At 44.1% G+C, this 13,679-nt stretch overlaps 2 protein-coding genes across 2 annotated transcripts; one reads left to right on the top strand and one right to left on the bottom strand.

Annotated features, from left to right (window-relative positions):
• The first annotated feature begins 3,854 nt into the window (after window positions 1-3,854).
• Window positions 3,855-6,774, top strand: LOC124654221 (pentatricopeptide repeat-containing protein At3g02650, mitochondrial-like). The gene is made up of 2 exons (XM_047193239.1): window positions 3,855-5,646; window positions 6,563-6,774. Exon 1 carries the CDS (start codon window positions 3,861-3,863, stop codon window positions 5,565-5,567), a length of 1,707 nt encoding a protein of 568 aa, XP_047049195.1. The 5' UTR covers window positions 3,855-3,860; the 3' UTR covers window positions 5,568-5,646; window positions 6,563-6,774.
• Window positions 6,775-8,520: 1,746 nt separating this feature from the next.
• On the bottom strand, window positions 8,521-11,849 carry LOC124653599 (E3 ubiquitin-protein ligase AIP2-like). The gene is made up of 5 exons (XM_047192663.1): window positions 11,482-11,849; window positions 10,156-10,369; window positions 9,578-9,825; window positions 8,918-9,124; window positions 8,521-8,818 (listed from the first exon to the last, which is right to left on the bottom strand). Exons 1-5 carry the CDS (start codon window positions 11,638-11,640, stop codon window positions 8,669-8,671), a joined length of 978 nt encoding a protein of 325 aa, XP_047048619.1. The 5' UTR covers window positions 11,641-11,849; the 3' UTR covers window positions 8,521-8,668.
• Between the last annotated feature and the right edge of the window lie 1,830 nt (window positions 11,850-13,679).

Here is a 13,679-nt window from a genome sequence, read left to right as displayed (position 1 = left end):
GTATGCATATCATAAGTAAAATGAGTTTACAACCAAAATCATATGAATGTCTTTGTTGGTTGTCCCAAGAGAACAAATTGAGAATTATTTCCACTGTGAAGTCAAAGACAACAGTGTTTGTCGGTGTTTCTTGCTTATTTCCAAGAAATTATTTATAGCGAGGTATTTGAGTGGGAGGACAATGGAACTTGATACGTTGATGAACCTGAGCATGATGAAGAGTAGCGTAGCATCGGAAAAGGTTCTGGAAGCGACTACGACGCTCATGGCTCCCATGTCTAGAAAGTGTTATAGCCATGTAGATCGAAATATCTATTGAACCTTGTAGGTATGGTTTACTTTGTGATCAAATAAATGATTTGTGAACAAAGAATTGAATTTTGAACAATAATAAACCAACTACGTACAAAGAATTTATGATGGGCCCTGACTCTGTTAAAATGGCTAAGTGCCATAAAATCCGAAATAGGTGAATACTTTTTTTGAAAGTCAATGGATCTATTAAATTAATGGACATGGATGCAATATATCCTTGAAGAAGCTCGACTTGTCGAAAAGTTGTTTACGAAAAAGTTCAAAGAGTTGACTAAGATAAAGTTAGATCTTCCGCAGCGATGCTTATAGTCTATGCGGATTATTCTAGTAATCGCTACATATTTCTTTTATGAGATATGGTAGTAGGATGGCAGAAATACATTCCTTACCAGAAGTGTGTATTACAGTTGTATACAAGATACAACAGAGATTTTTTGCTAGTCCGTAGAATACTAGATATGTATACAAACTTCACTGGATGAAGTGAGTATCATGGATTTGAAATCTTCACCGGATGAAATAATCAAAGAGTTGTTGATTTTGGAAACGATGAAGATGCTTGCATTTGCAAGAAATTAAGTGGGAGCGCTGAGACATAGTTATAATATTTTATGTGGATGCCATACCATTGATTATAAATGATGTAATTATGTACTTGATATGATTAAAAGTTTTCATTGAGAATTAACTTCAATGAAAGGATATGGACTAATAACATATTTGGCATCAAGATCTAGAAAGATAAATTGAAGCGCATAATAAGTTTTAGTCAAAGTACATAGAACGAGTATTGAAGCAGTTCAATATGAAAGAAGGTGTTCTTACCATGTGGAAGTTTAACAAAACTTGAGTGTATTTGACACTTAATGAGTAAAAACACATGAGTGATTTTAAATCACGAATAATATGTGTACACAATCAGATGTCCTGTGCTCTAAAGTGTTAGGAGCAAATATCAGAATGATTCATGCGAAGATCATTGGACAACAGTAAGAATATCCTTGAGTACTTTGGAAGATCCAAGGATATATATAGTTTTGTATGAGGTAATGACAAACAAATCGATGTGAGGCGTTACACCGATATTAGTTTGTACACATATAAAAATAAATTTCAATCTCAATTAGGCTAAGTGTTCATTAAGAAGGTAGCACAATGGGCTAGAAGAAGTCTATGCTAGATTTAGATAAGTTCTAAATATTGTGACGGATTCTACAAATGAAGGCATAATATATCATTGTTTTGACAATGAACGAGGGTGTTTGAGTCGAGGAGTTCTTTGATAACTTGGCGTAGTTCCGGTAGTGTCAGAACTATGAAGCTATATTGTGTATGACAATATTGGTGACATATTTCAGACCGCGGAATTAAGGTTCCACCAGAAGACTAAACATATACAGTTAATGTCGACTCATTTGGAAAATGAGTGATGCGTGAAGACGCAAATGAATTGCAAAATACATACGTTTATGAGCGTGTCATATTCGTTTACTGAAACCTCTCCCATGAGCAAATATGATAAACACCAGAAGGCCACAGTGTCAAATCTTTAGAAATGTAAACTAGATAATTGACTCTAGTGCAAGTGGGAGACTGTTGGAGATATGCCCGAGAGGCAACAATAAAGTAGTTATTGTTATATCTTAATGTTCATGATAAATTTTTACATCCCATGCTATAATTGTATTAAGTGGAAACATTGATACATCTGTGTTGTGTAAAAAACCAGAGTCCCTAGTAAGCCTCTCGTTTAACTAGCTTGTTGATTAATAGATGATCATAGTTTACTAATCATGAACATTGGATGTTATTAATAACAAGATCATATCATTAGGTGAATGATGTGATGGACACACACCCATAGTAAGCATAGCATAAGATCAAGTTATTAAGTTCAATTTGCTATAAGCTATCAATACAGAGTAACCTAGTCCTTCGATCATGTAAATCACTTACACCAGATAGGTGCTTTGATTACATCAAACACCACTGCATAAATGGGTGGTTATAAAGATGAGATTAAGTATTCGGAAAGTATGAGTTGAGGCATATGGATCAAGAGTGAGATTTGTTCATCCTGATGACGAATAGATATACTCTGGGCCCTCTCGGTGGAATGTCATCAAATTAGATTGCAAGCATGTGAATATGTTACAAGGGATGACATACCATGGTACGAGTAAAGAGTACTTATCGGTAACGAGGTTGAACTAGGAATAGAGATACCGATGATCGAACCTCGGTTAAGTAAAGTATCACGCGACAAAGGGAATCGGTATCGTATGTTAATGTTCCATTCGATCACGAAGTCATCGTTGAATATGTGGGAGCTATTATGGATTTCTAGGTCCCGCTATTGGTTATTGATCAGAGAGGGGTCTCGATCATGTCTACATAGTTCACGAACCGTAGGGTGACACGCTTAAGGTTCAATGTTGTATAGTAGATATGGAATATGAGTTGGAGACCGAATGTTGTTCGGAGTCTCAGATGGGATCTAGGATATCACGACGAGGTACGGAATGGTCTGGAGAATAAGATTCATATAAGGAAAGTCATTTTCCGGGGTTCGGAAAAGTTCGGGATTTTTCGAGTGGAAGATCGGAGGGTTTCTAGAAGGTTCCGAAGGGGCCACTGGTGGGCCCACGACCCTGGGAGGGGCCACATGAGCCGAAGGGGTGCATCCCAGACCTAATGGGCTAGGCGCACCATGCCTCAAGGCCCAGGTCGGCCAAAACCCCCTAGGGTTTGGGAAACCCTAAAAGGGGAAGAATTGGGGGGCAAGTTTCCCCCCTTTTCCCTTGGCCGCCGGCCCTAGATGAGTTGGGGGGCACCTTGGCCGACCCTAGCCCCTATATAAAGAGTCGAGAGGGCAGGGGGTCGGACACATCCTTCCCCAAACCCTAGCCGCCCCCTCTCTCCCTCCTCCTTCCTCCTGCGCAGGCTTGGCGAAGCCGTGCAGAAATTTCTCCACCACCACCACCACCACCATGCCGTCATGCTGCTGGGATTCCGAGATGATCTACCACCTCCGCTACCCCCTGAAACGGGGAGAGAAAGGACTTCATCGACACCGTACGCATGACCAAGTACGGAAGTGCTGCCGGTTTGCAGCACTGGAAGGATCGTCGACATCAACCACGAGATATGTTCTCGTTAAGGCTTTGGATCTACGAAGGTTAGTTTCTCATCTATCTCGTTGCTCCGATCTCATAGATTAGATCTTGAATTTTTCATAGATTGGATCTTGGATTTATTTTTCTTTGCAATTTTTTTTTATTTTCCATGCATTGAATCCATTGCAAATTGAGTCACGGGAATCATCTAGTATATATATATATATAAACGTCTGACCCCAATAGATTGGTTCAATGGCAATAAATATTACCGACAGCCCAATAGCCCATCAAGGCCTTAAGCCCAGTGGGAAAACATTCTCTTCTCCCTCGACTCCCGTACTCCACGTCTCCCCCACACAGAAGAACCACCACAACACCTCGCTGACGCCGCCGCCACCGCCCCCGCCGCCGCCGCCGCCGACGACGATGTGGCGTTCGCGCGCTCGTGCTCTCCTCCTCCTCCGCTCTTCCACGCCGAAATCTCCCCCGCAGCCAAATCCACTTCGAACCTTGACCCGAGCGCCACCGCCACGCCTTCTCTCCCGTTTCCTCTCCTCCTCCCCTGAGGCCCTCCCAGACGCCTCCTTCGCCTCCTCCTCCTCCTCCTCCTCGGAGACCCTCCCGGACGCCTACCCATCCTCCTCTTCCGACGCCACATCCGCGTCGGTCGATCCCACCGAGGACGGCGAGGAGAACCTGGCCGCGCTCTGGGAGGAGGATGCGGACGACGCCGACGACATCTTCGTCTCCACCGCCTCCTCCGACACCGCCGACGCCGAAGCCAGCGACGAGGAGGTCGCGCGCGTCCGCGCCGTCGTGGAGTCCACCCCGGAGGACCAGATCCCCTCCGCCATTGCCGACATGGTCGTTGACTTCACCGAGCCGCTCCTAGCCGCCGTCCTCCTCTCCGCCGAGAACTGCTCTGGTAAAAAGCTACTCCTCTTATTCAAGTCCGCTGGGAAGAACAACCCCGACGTCAAGAGCCTCGCCAATCTTGAAATCATCGCTACCAAGCTCGCTGATTCCAGTGAGATCGACAAGATGGATGCGTACTTGCTCTGGGATATGGTTAAGGAAATGGGCAGTGTGCCAGGATCAGTGAACACCCAGCTTCTGAACAGAGTGATATCAATGTTCTGGAAGCTTGAGAAGTCCAAGGCGGCGCTAGAGGTGCTTGACAAGTTCAGTGAGTTTGGCTGTACCCCGGATGGTGACAGCTATTATCTGGTTATCCAAGCAGCCGGGAAGAAGGCCATGGTTGGTGCTGCATGGGGTGTGTGCGAGAAGATGGTTGGCTCTGGGTGCTTCCCTGATGGGAAGAAGACAGGTGAGATCGTGACCTTCTTTTGCAAAGGGAAGAAGGTCATGGAGGCACATTCAGTCTACCTCGCGGCGAAGGAGAAGAAGGTCCAGATTCCAACATCAGCCTTGGATTTCCTTGTTGGTGCTTTGGCGAGGGATGATGAGACCATCAGTACGGCTGTGGAGCTGCTGGAGGAATACAAAGGGAAGTCTCTCAAGCATGCAGGCAAGTCCTTCGCTGCAGTTATACATGGTTTGTGTAGGATGAAAAATGTGAAGGATGCAAAGAAATTGTTGATGAGGATGGTGAATCTTGGCCCAGCTCCTGGAAGTGCAGTGTTCAACTTTGTTATCACGGGGTTGTCTAAAGAGGGGGAAATGGAGGAAGCAAAGGGTTTGATAAGAGTGATGGAGAGCCGAGGGCTGCGCCCTGATATCTATACGTACAGTGTGATCATGAGTGGCTACACTAAAGGAGGCATGATTGATGAAGCCCATTCTCTACTCCGCGAAGCCAAGAAGATCCACCCAAAACTAAGCAGGGTTGCGTATCACATACTAATTCGTGGTTACTGCAAGATGGAGGAGTTCGAGAAGGCCCTGGAATGCCTTAAGGAGATGAAGGAAGATGGATTACTGCCAAATATGGATGAGTATAACAAACTTATCCAGTCATTGTGTCTCAAAGCTATGGATTGGAGAACAGCTGAGAAGCTCCTGGAGGAAATGGAGGGTAGTGGATTACGCCTTAAGGGCATTACACGGAGCCTCATAGTAGCAGTAAAGGAATTAGAAATGGAAGAAGCGTCAAAAGACAGCCAAGAAGCATAGTTTCTTTAGGATACGCTTGAAGTGACAAAGACACTAATCAGTTTTGGCTCATTGCCCCTTTTTGCTCTCTGCATCTCTGGTGAGGTTATGAAAACACCATCCTTTGTACTTCTCTGTTTGTTGTTACATTCTAAAATAATTTTGCATTTATATATGTTTTAAATGCTGGACCGGGAGCGATGCGTATGTAATTTGGTCTAGAATTTCTGCTTCTGTGGGATTGAGAACTTTTGCATGCCATTTTCAATCAAATCTTCTGCCCAGTCAAGGGAGGATGCAGACATGTTAGAAAGAAAGAAAATGTCAATGCGGCAGGAGGTATGCTCTATTACATGAATAGAAGGGCCTGTATGGTTCCTAGCCACAATTTGCCGAGCCAAAGTGTGGTTAGCCACAAAAGTGTGGCGAGCCACAAAATTATGACTTAAAATATTGAAGCCAAACTTTGGCAAAACTTGGCAAAAAAGTTGAGTCTATGACAAATGGACCATACATGCAATAAATTGTGGCAAAAACCAAACACATGCTAAATAAACTATGGCTGCCAAATTTTGGCTTGGCAAATTGTGGCTAGGAACCAAACATGCCCGAAGAGCATGCCGATATGCTCTTTATAATGTACAATGTACAATGTTGGAATGCCAGAGGTATAAGTATAACCTTATTTTTCTTTTGCTCGAGATACGTTTTTTCTGCACTTTCTCTCTGTAAATCTTTGTGCTTGGTCTGATCATAGATACTGAAAAAAATCATCTGGTTATCTGCCTGACATTTGTCTTCTACTGTTGTTCAAGGAGACCCTGACTTGATAGGGCAGCTGAGCTCAAATGGTTCTAGTTGCACCTCTTCAATATCTATGAAATGATTCATATCCACATAATTGCGCAAAATAGTTTTCTTCTTTGATTTTCTAAGTGGAATTGGTACATTATCAGATATATATAACTGCTATTCTCCTCAATAATCTCTGATATAGTATCTCTTCGTCCATACAGTTGTGGCTCTTTTGTATTGCTCCATCATCAACTACCTGAGGACTCTCTCTCACAAGGTTGCTGGGATGCCTGCACTACCTGTGATTGCTTCTGGGTTATGTACTTATGTTTAGAATGGGGGGCGGTGAGGGAATGTTTGGTTCATGCCCTGTTTAGCCCTACCAAATGTTGGCAACCAAATTTTTTGGCAACGTACCAAATCGTAGAGCAAAGTGTACTAGGCTACCAATTTTTTTTTGTCAGGGCTAGCTTCGGCAATGAACCAAACGTAAACCAAACCTACCCTCAATCCACATGTGTTATCTGCGTCAGAAATGTAATATGTTTTGATTTGAGAGAAGACATCAGAAATGCTCCTACTGTTTCTTAAGAATGGTTTGAACTTCACAACTGTTCTTGGTAGCCTTCTGATTAGACAAAACAGACTTCTTATCCCATTTCTGTTTTCATGTTCAATAAACCCGAGACATCTTGATTTTTTTTTTGCTGCTTCCTCTTATCCATAATAAGTGAACTTAGTACAAAAGTTGCACTAACTTGGCACTACCTCCATCCCAAGGCTTAAGGCCTATATTTTTTTTCAGAAAGTCAAATGAAGTAAAGTTTGACCAAACTTTTAGAAGAATTTATGAACAAATATGATATTTTGTAGGTACCATATGAAAATATATTTCATTATCTATCTAATGATATTGATTTTGTACTTTTCATGTTAATGATTTTTGATAAAACTTAGTCAAATTTAACATAGTTTAACTTTCTAAAAAAATATAGGCCTTAAGCCTTGGGATGAACGTAGTACTAAATTCCCGACACATATTATGGATCGGAGGGAGTAGAAGAGATGCTAAGTGAAACATTACATATCGCCCTGCTTGTACATGTGGTTTTAGGCTTTTCGAACAGCAGTATCCACATAAGTCCAAATGTGACGTAATCAAATTATTACCATGCAACTCAACTCATACTGACATACAGTCAACACATATGTTATTTTATTTTTAGACTTTGATTCTGGCTTATTGTATTCCAAGGAACTGGGTCTTCTTTTTCTCCAGATCCGATTTCTCTCTTTACATTTTCGTGTTATTCATGCGGGTAGCTGAAACTTGTAGGTAGGAGTGGGAAGTGCGTGGCTGCATACCGTGAAGAAATCCATGCATATCCTTCGCTCGCTTTCCAATGGTTCAGAGCGAATGCAAAGAGTCAAAAAAAAAAAAGCATCCAACGCTCAGACCCAAAATTACTAATAGGAAGGATGAAGATTTTTTTTTTATTAGAAAGCCTGTCTTTTCAGTGGAATACAAAGTAGGGAAGGTATCGAATGCTTGGGTTTGGCGGATCACAAGAGCCCTCTAGATGGTTCGAAAATACGTGTTGGGTCTCAGGTACTGCTGATCCTGCAACACTGTAGCGTCCCAAAATCTGCATTTCGGAAGCTCCAAAAATTCTAAATAAAACTTTTGTACATAGAGGATGCACGCATATACGTGCATGACATTTCTCATAATTCAAAAGTATCTAGCTTAGGGAAAAATGATAAGTTTCAGATGAATAGTATGAAGTATGAAAGAAACTGACCCCTTCCGAAATTTCTGTAACTTAAAGGTCGGACACCATGTACTAATCAGGTTCGGCAGGAGCCAGGCTGAAAAATCTCGTTATGGGATGGTTCATCTCTTAACTCTGAGATGCATATGCTTACCATTCAATTTCAATGGTTCTTTCTGTTCTGGAATCATCTCGGTTTTGCAATTCCAAGAAAAAATGAATACGGATATGTACAATACGAGATTGTATGTAGATCAAAGGCTCAATGATCTGGCACGAGTAGTGCACAATCCTGCATAAACGAAGATCATGAATTTTGAACTCAAATGTGTCAGCGATGATCTTTTTTTTCCAGGTGTGACACCATCAGTCTAAAATATCGTTACAGCTGTGCAAGATTTCCAAGCTGGCAACAAACTGGGGCCGTGATTAATTTACGAGCAACATAACATGCTTAATTTGAGGTGTCACGACCGTAAGACATGAGCAGACCACAAGATGGATTGCATTACATTCCCCAGCACAAACAGTAACTGCACTTCAGATATCAGATATTCAAATGTACATGAATTCCCCACCCCTGACAGCATTGGCCGCTCCCTTCCTGTCTTCCTCCTCCTCTCGCTCCCGCTCCCTCCGGCTCTCGTACGCATGGTCATCTGTCCTCAGCTCATGCCGGCAGATCGGGCAGGAGTTGTTCTCATCCTGTGAGACAGACATCATGATTGGTTAGCTATGCAGAGTTGTAATGATCAAAACTGCTTCGAGAGCAATGGTTTTGAGGGTGTATGAGGGAGATTTTACCAGCCAAGGCTTGAGGCATGGAGGATGGAAAAGGTGCTTGCACGGCAGCTCCTGCATCTTGTCATCGACAACCAAGTTTTCCCGGCAAACAGCACACTCAGTCTCACTACCCAGTCTAGCAATGACTTCTTCAGTTACAGTTACAACAGGAAGATTTGCGACGACTTCCTTTGAAGCTGGGGGTACCTTGGGCTGTGCTGTAGTACCCTGACAATGGTAAATCAACTCTCAAGATCCATACTAATATATGATTTTTATCTACTCTATTGTACTAATAACTGAAAAAGGAACCACACAAGACTCTCAATTTTGAAAGACTTGTGATAGGAACACTAGTAAGTAGTAAATTAATTGTACTGGTAGATCTTTCCCATTATAGCAACAAAAAGGGTCTGTAAATTTGAGGGTGCAGGTAATATGGTACACATTCAAAATCTATCAAGGATAAGTCACAAAAGTACACTAAAGTACATGCTGGATCAAATACTAAACAAATTTGAATTTGTTCTTGTCTCTATAGCCCCAAGAAAGCCATAACTTTTAGTTGTATACCTTCTCTGGTTAGTTAAGATATTTGCATCAACAAACTAAACTTAGAGAGGTTAGGATGTAAAACTAGACACCAAAAAAATGTGACCCTCATGAAGTACTTAAGCCTACCTGCAGTGATGCTTCCAAGGCAGCTTCGAAATCAATGTCCCCTGTCCCTGATATGGTGTTTAAGAAGTTCACAAAAGCAGGTGGCAGCTCCCCTGCTCTCGACTCTGTTCTAGTGGTGTTCCCATCTTGATCTCCAGAAGGTTCCTCTGCAATCCTCAATTCACGTGCCAAATTTTGGGCAACAAGCCATGCTGGAGGAGGAGGTTCTTGTCCCACGGTAAGGTGGCCTTCAAAAAGAAATCTAGAGTCTGGAAAGGCAACACCTTATTAGCAAATAGATATTTCAAAGGGTATATAGACTTTTGCGGACACACAATTAATGTAAACAAATCTTATAGAGTCAAAACTCTTATATGTTTATATATAGTTGCAGCAATACACAAAATAATACCATCTATTAAATATTAACTATGGACGTTACAAGATGAAGTTCATACTGCCATTACAAACACTCCCTAAGACCAATAAATAGTGATTACCAGAAAGAAATGTGCCACGGAAATGTTGCCTTCCAAAATCTCGTTAAACATATTCATGCTAACTTTCTAAGCATTGATGCTTAAATCTTAATTATATACCTGGTACTCTGTTGCTTGGCATCGACTCCTCTTGTTCTTTTTCATCAAGATGCTCTAGGGCCCTCAAAATGCAGGTCTTCAGGTGCTCCTTTTCAGAAGGATTAGTTAAGAGCTTCTCTGCTCCTATGAAGAGGTTCAGACCAGCACGCCAGAATCCAGGTGCTGTATATCTAGTCTGAAGGACCGTTGCGACACGGCAAACAGTAGAGTACATCTGCAAAAGATATTTTATATATATATCAATGAAGACAATAAAGGCAGAAAAATATATTACAGGTATGAAAAGTAAATGAACTGTAGCAACCCAAACAACTGATGTTACGTAAAACCAAAACTAACATGGCTCACGGAACCGCGGCTGTATACTCCACGAGTACTAGGCAAAAAAATGGTCCACGAGAACATTTCCATCTAAAGAAGTTCTAGGCTTATTTGAACCAAGTGCTACGAGGATCAGTTCAGGAGATAATGGAATAGCAGGATAACATGAACGAATGCTATTCACTACAAAGTCAGTAGGCTCAGGCACGGAGCCATAACACTCTGTCACAACATATCATGTACCTATATATCCTATTGTATGGTGGTTAAATATTGTAGTTCTTCACTTCTAGCGATTCAACGATGTTAACTCATATAAGCCCCATAACCAGAGGCCCTTTGTCCATATAGAACATGCGAAACACTTCCCCTACACAGTTTTTTTTTTTTTTTTTTTTTTTTTTGCGGATAAAGATTACATCAACCGAGCATCTTACAGATAAGCACAGAAACAAAAAAATAACAAGAACGTCCTTCTGAGCTCCGGCGCCTTCTTCGTCGCATCACAGTTCGTCCGTGATAACATCAGATATGAGATGATCACATCTCACCAAAATTCACCATCTAGTCATGCAACAACAGTAAGGCTAACAATTCTACTTTGACCTGCAAAACGCCAGCTGCAGTAGGGAAGATTCTATACTAAATTTCGTGCCGCTTGCCTGCTAGGGTAACGAAATACTCAAGAACAGGGAAGTTGGAAATATTCACCGTCTATCAGGGCACGCTGCGAAGCAGAACGATCGTTGCTCGTCGGTTAAACCAAAATAGCCGCAGCTGAACTAAGGTGACTCTGAATTTTTAGCAGTTGTATATCTAGAAATTTACATCCCCAAATCCTGCCCTCCTAGATCCACCCCAAGCAGCGACCTCTCCCTCTGCACGAGCAAATCTAGCCCGTCGCACGTATCTCCCAGCCATGCCCCATGGCAGGCGAGGCGCGCGAATACTGCTCCTAGGGGCGGGGAAGGAAGGTGAGGCGAGGCGAGGCGAGGTGGTCCATACCGATTGGCGGAGGGCGGGCGAGGCGCCGGCGTAGCGGTCGCGGAGCGTGGCGGCGAGGTCGGCGACGGCCTCCTCGAAGTGCTGCTTCTTCCCGAGCTTCCTCCGCAGCGCCTCCAGGCGCTCCGCCGCCGCCGCCTCGTCCCCCGCGGTCGCGGACATGGCGCCGCGCTTCCGGTTCCGGATGAATCCGCCGACTCCTGGGGTTCCGATGTCGTCTCCTCCTGATTCGGGATCGGGCTCTCGGTGATCTGGCCGCGCGATTTGTGTGATGATGGTGCGTGCGTCGCCGGAGGTATAAATGCCGGCGTGTATGGAGTCTCTGTTCCGGTGGTGTCTTGGGGGAGAGGAAAGAAACGCCGCGGGACGGTGGCTTGGGCAGGAGGGCGGTGACGTGGTCCTGCGTGGCGTGCGGGTGGACGGGGAGTCGGGGACGGGGGAAGGGAGAGCGGTTGGGCCGACATTTACAGCTTACTCCAGGTCTGTTGGGCCGAGAAGAGACGGAACTGCGATGTGATAAGGCCGACTTTTCTAAGGGCCCATTAATGCCTGCTACTAGTGTCGCAACCTCGAAGTTCTTTTTTCTTATTATTTCTTCTATTTTCAAGTGTATAACATGTTAATACTGCTAATATTTTTTTTAATTTTTTTAGAATGTACCACGTGTACTTCCAAGTACAGCGCACATATACTGATATGCCTTCAATTTTCATGTCATGCACTTTCAAGTGCAACGCATGTACATCAAAATCCACATATAGTTTATTTGCAGTATGCGTCCATTGTTTTTTGCGGATACTTAAAAGCGGAGGAAGCATTTTCAAAGGGAAATTTCACTCTTGCTGTTTCCGCTTCCGCACCCACCATCACTGATCTTGTGCCTGTAGGTGCCATGTACCTCTTTCCGCTGCCAATATCTTGGCCGCGCCACCTGGATCGGTGCCTCCCATGCCATGGCCACCACCACCGCTTGCACATTCGGTAGTCAACACAGACTTTGTTGCGCCCCATCCACCAATGTTCACCTCGGTAGCCATGTTCGCCACCGCGATCTGCGGCCGAAAGGGCGGCCCTCTAAGACGTCTTCATGGTGTTCTTCTCAAACTCCAGTGCGGAGGCCTTTCTTCGAGTTTCTCGCCGCCAAGTGGTGTGTCCGCAGTAGTGTCAAGGCGGCCAAGTGGCCAACGATGGAGGCTCAGCCCCGGTGTAGAGGACCTTAGATTTGATTGCTTTTCGAGTACTACGTTAGAGGTCTTTTGTGTAATTGTACAGGGCCATGTTGTAATTTCTTCTCTCTCAAGGTCCTCTGTGTAATTTGTACCCACCTCTGATAATATAGTGGCAGCAATCGGGGCCCTTCCAGACCCTCCTTTGTTCAAAAAAAAAAAAGTTCACTTCGGTAGAGAAAATGCGTGATGGTGTGAGGGTTGCGGTAGTGGCTCAGCTGCGCGCGCGTGCGAAAGCAAAAAAGAACAGCAACCAGGCTCAGTCTGCAGACGCCCGTGGTCGGCATTGGTAATCAGACTCTCGCTCGCTCAGCAGAGGCACGGTTGGTTGGTTCGCCGATTCTGTTCCGTGCAGCTGCGCCTGACGTCTCGCGCGCTAGCTTCTGCTGCTGCCGCCGCCGTACGCGCGCCCGTACGCGTGACGCGGCCAAGAAGAGCACGCCGGCCGTTCACCGCTTTCTGTCCGGATGTCCCCGAACAGCCGCCGTGCGCCCGTGCCCATGCGCCGCAGCATCATCCTCGGCCTATCCCGTCCCTGACCTCAGCTTGTGAAGGAAGCTTTGGCACCACCTCGCACGTCCCCAAACCGCGCTGGATCGAGCGTTTGGGGACGTGTTTTGTTCGTGCCGCGTTTGGGGGACGTCGCTCCCCAGCCGTGTCCCCCAAACGCCGCCCCCAAACATTAAAACTATTTTTTTGGCTAGAAAAAAACTACTTACTAATATTCAAATCGGTTGAACATAAACAAATTATATATAAAACTTCGAAAAAAATATAATTAAATACATATAAACTATCTACTTTTTCTTCTTCGCTGATGGCCCCGCCTCGTCGTCGTCATCGCGGTGGCGCTTCCTGCTCGTCACTGATACGTCCAAAACGTATCTACTTTCCCGAACACTTTTGCTATTGTTTTGCCTCTAATTTGTGTATTTTGTATACAACTAACACGGACTAACGCTGTTTTCGCGAATT

The sequence above is a fragment of the Lolium rigidum genome, chromosome 5 (genome assembly GCF_022539505.1).
Source record: "Lolium rigidum isolate FL_2022 chromosome 5, APGP_CSIRO_Lrig_0.1, whole genome shotgun sequence".
In the NCBI taxonomy this organism is placed as follows: domain Eukaryota; kingdom Viridiplantae; phylum Streptophyta; class Magnoliopsida; order Poales; family Poaceae; genus Lolium; species Lolium rigidum.
Note: the sequence above shows the minus strand (reverse complement) of the source record. Positions and strands in the feature narration are given on the sequence as shown.

Coding starts and splice junctions, on each gene's coding strand:
- LOC124654221 (XM_047193239.1), top strand. CDS start 3,861: ATGTGGCGTTCGCGCGCTCGTGCTCTCCTCCTCCTCCGCTCTTCCACG.
- LOC124653599 (XM_047192663.1), bottom strand. CDS start 11,640: ATGTCCGCGACCGCGGGGGACGAGGCGGCGGCGGCGGAGCGCCTGGAG. Junction 10,370..11,481: donor CGCCCGCCCTCCGCCAATCG/GTATGGACCACC, acceptor TATCTTTTGCAG/ATGTACTCTACTGTTTGCCG. Junction 8,819..8,917: donor CATGCCTCAAGCCTTGGCTG/GTAAAATCTCCC, acceptor TCTGTCTCACAG/GATGAGAACAACTCCTGCCC.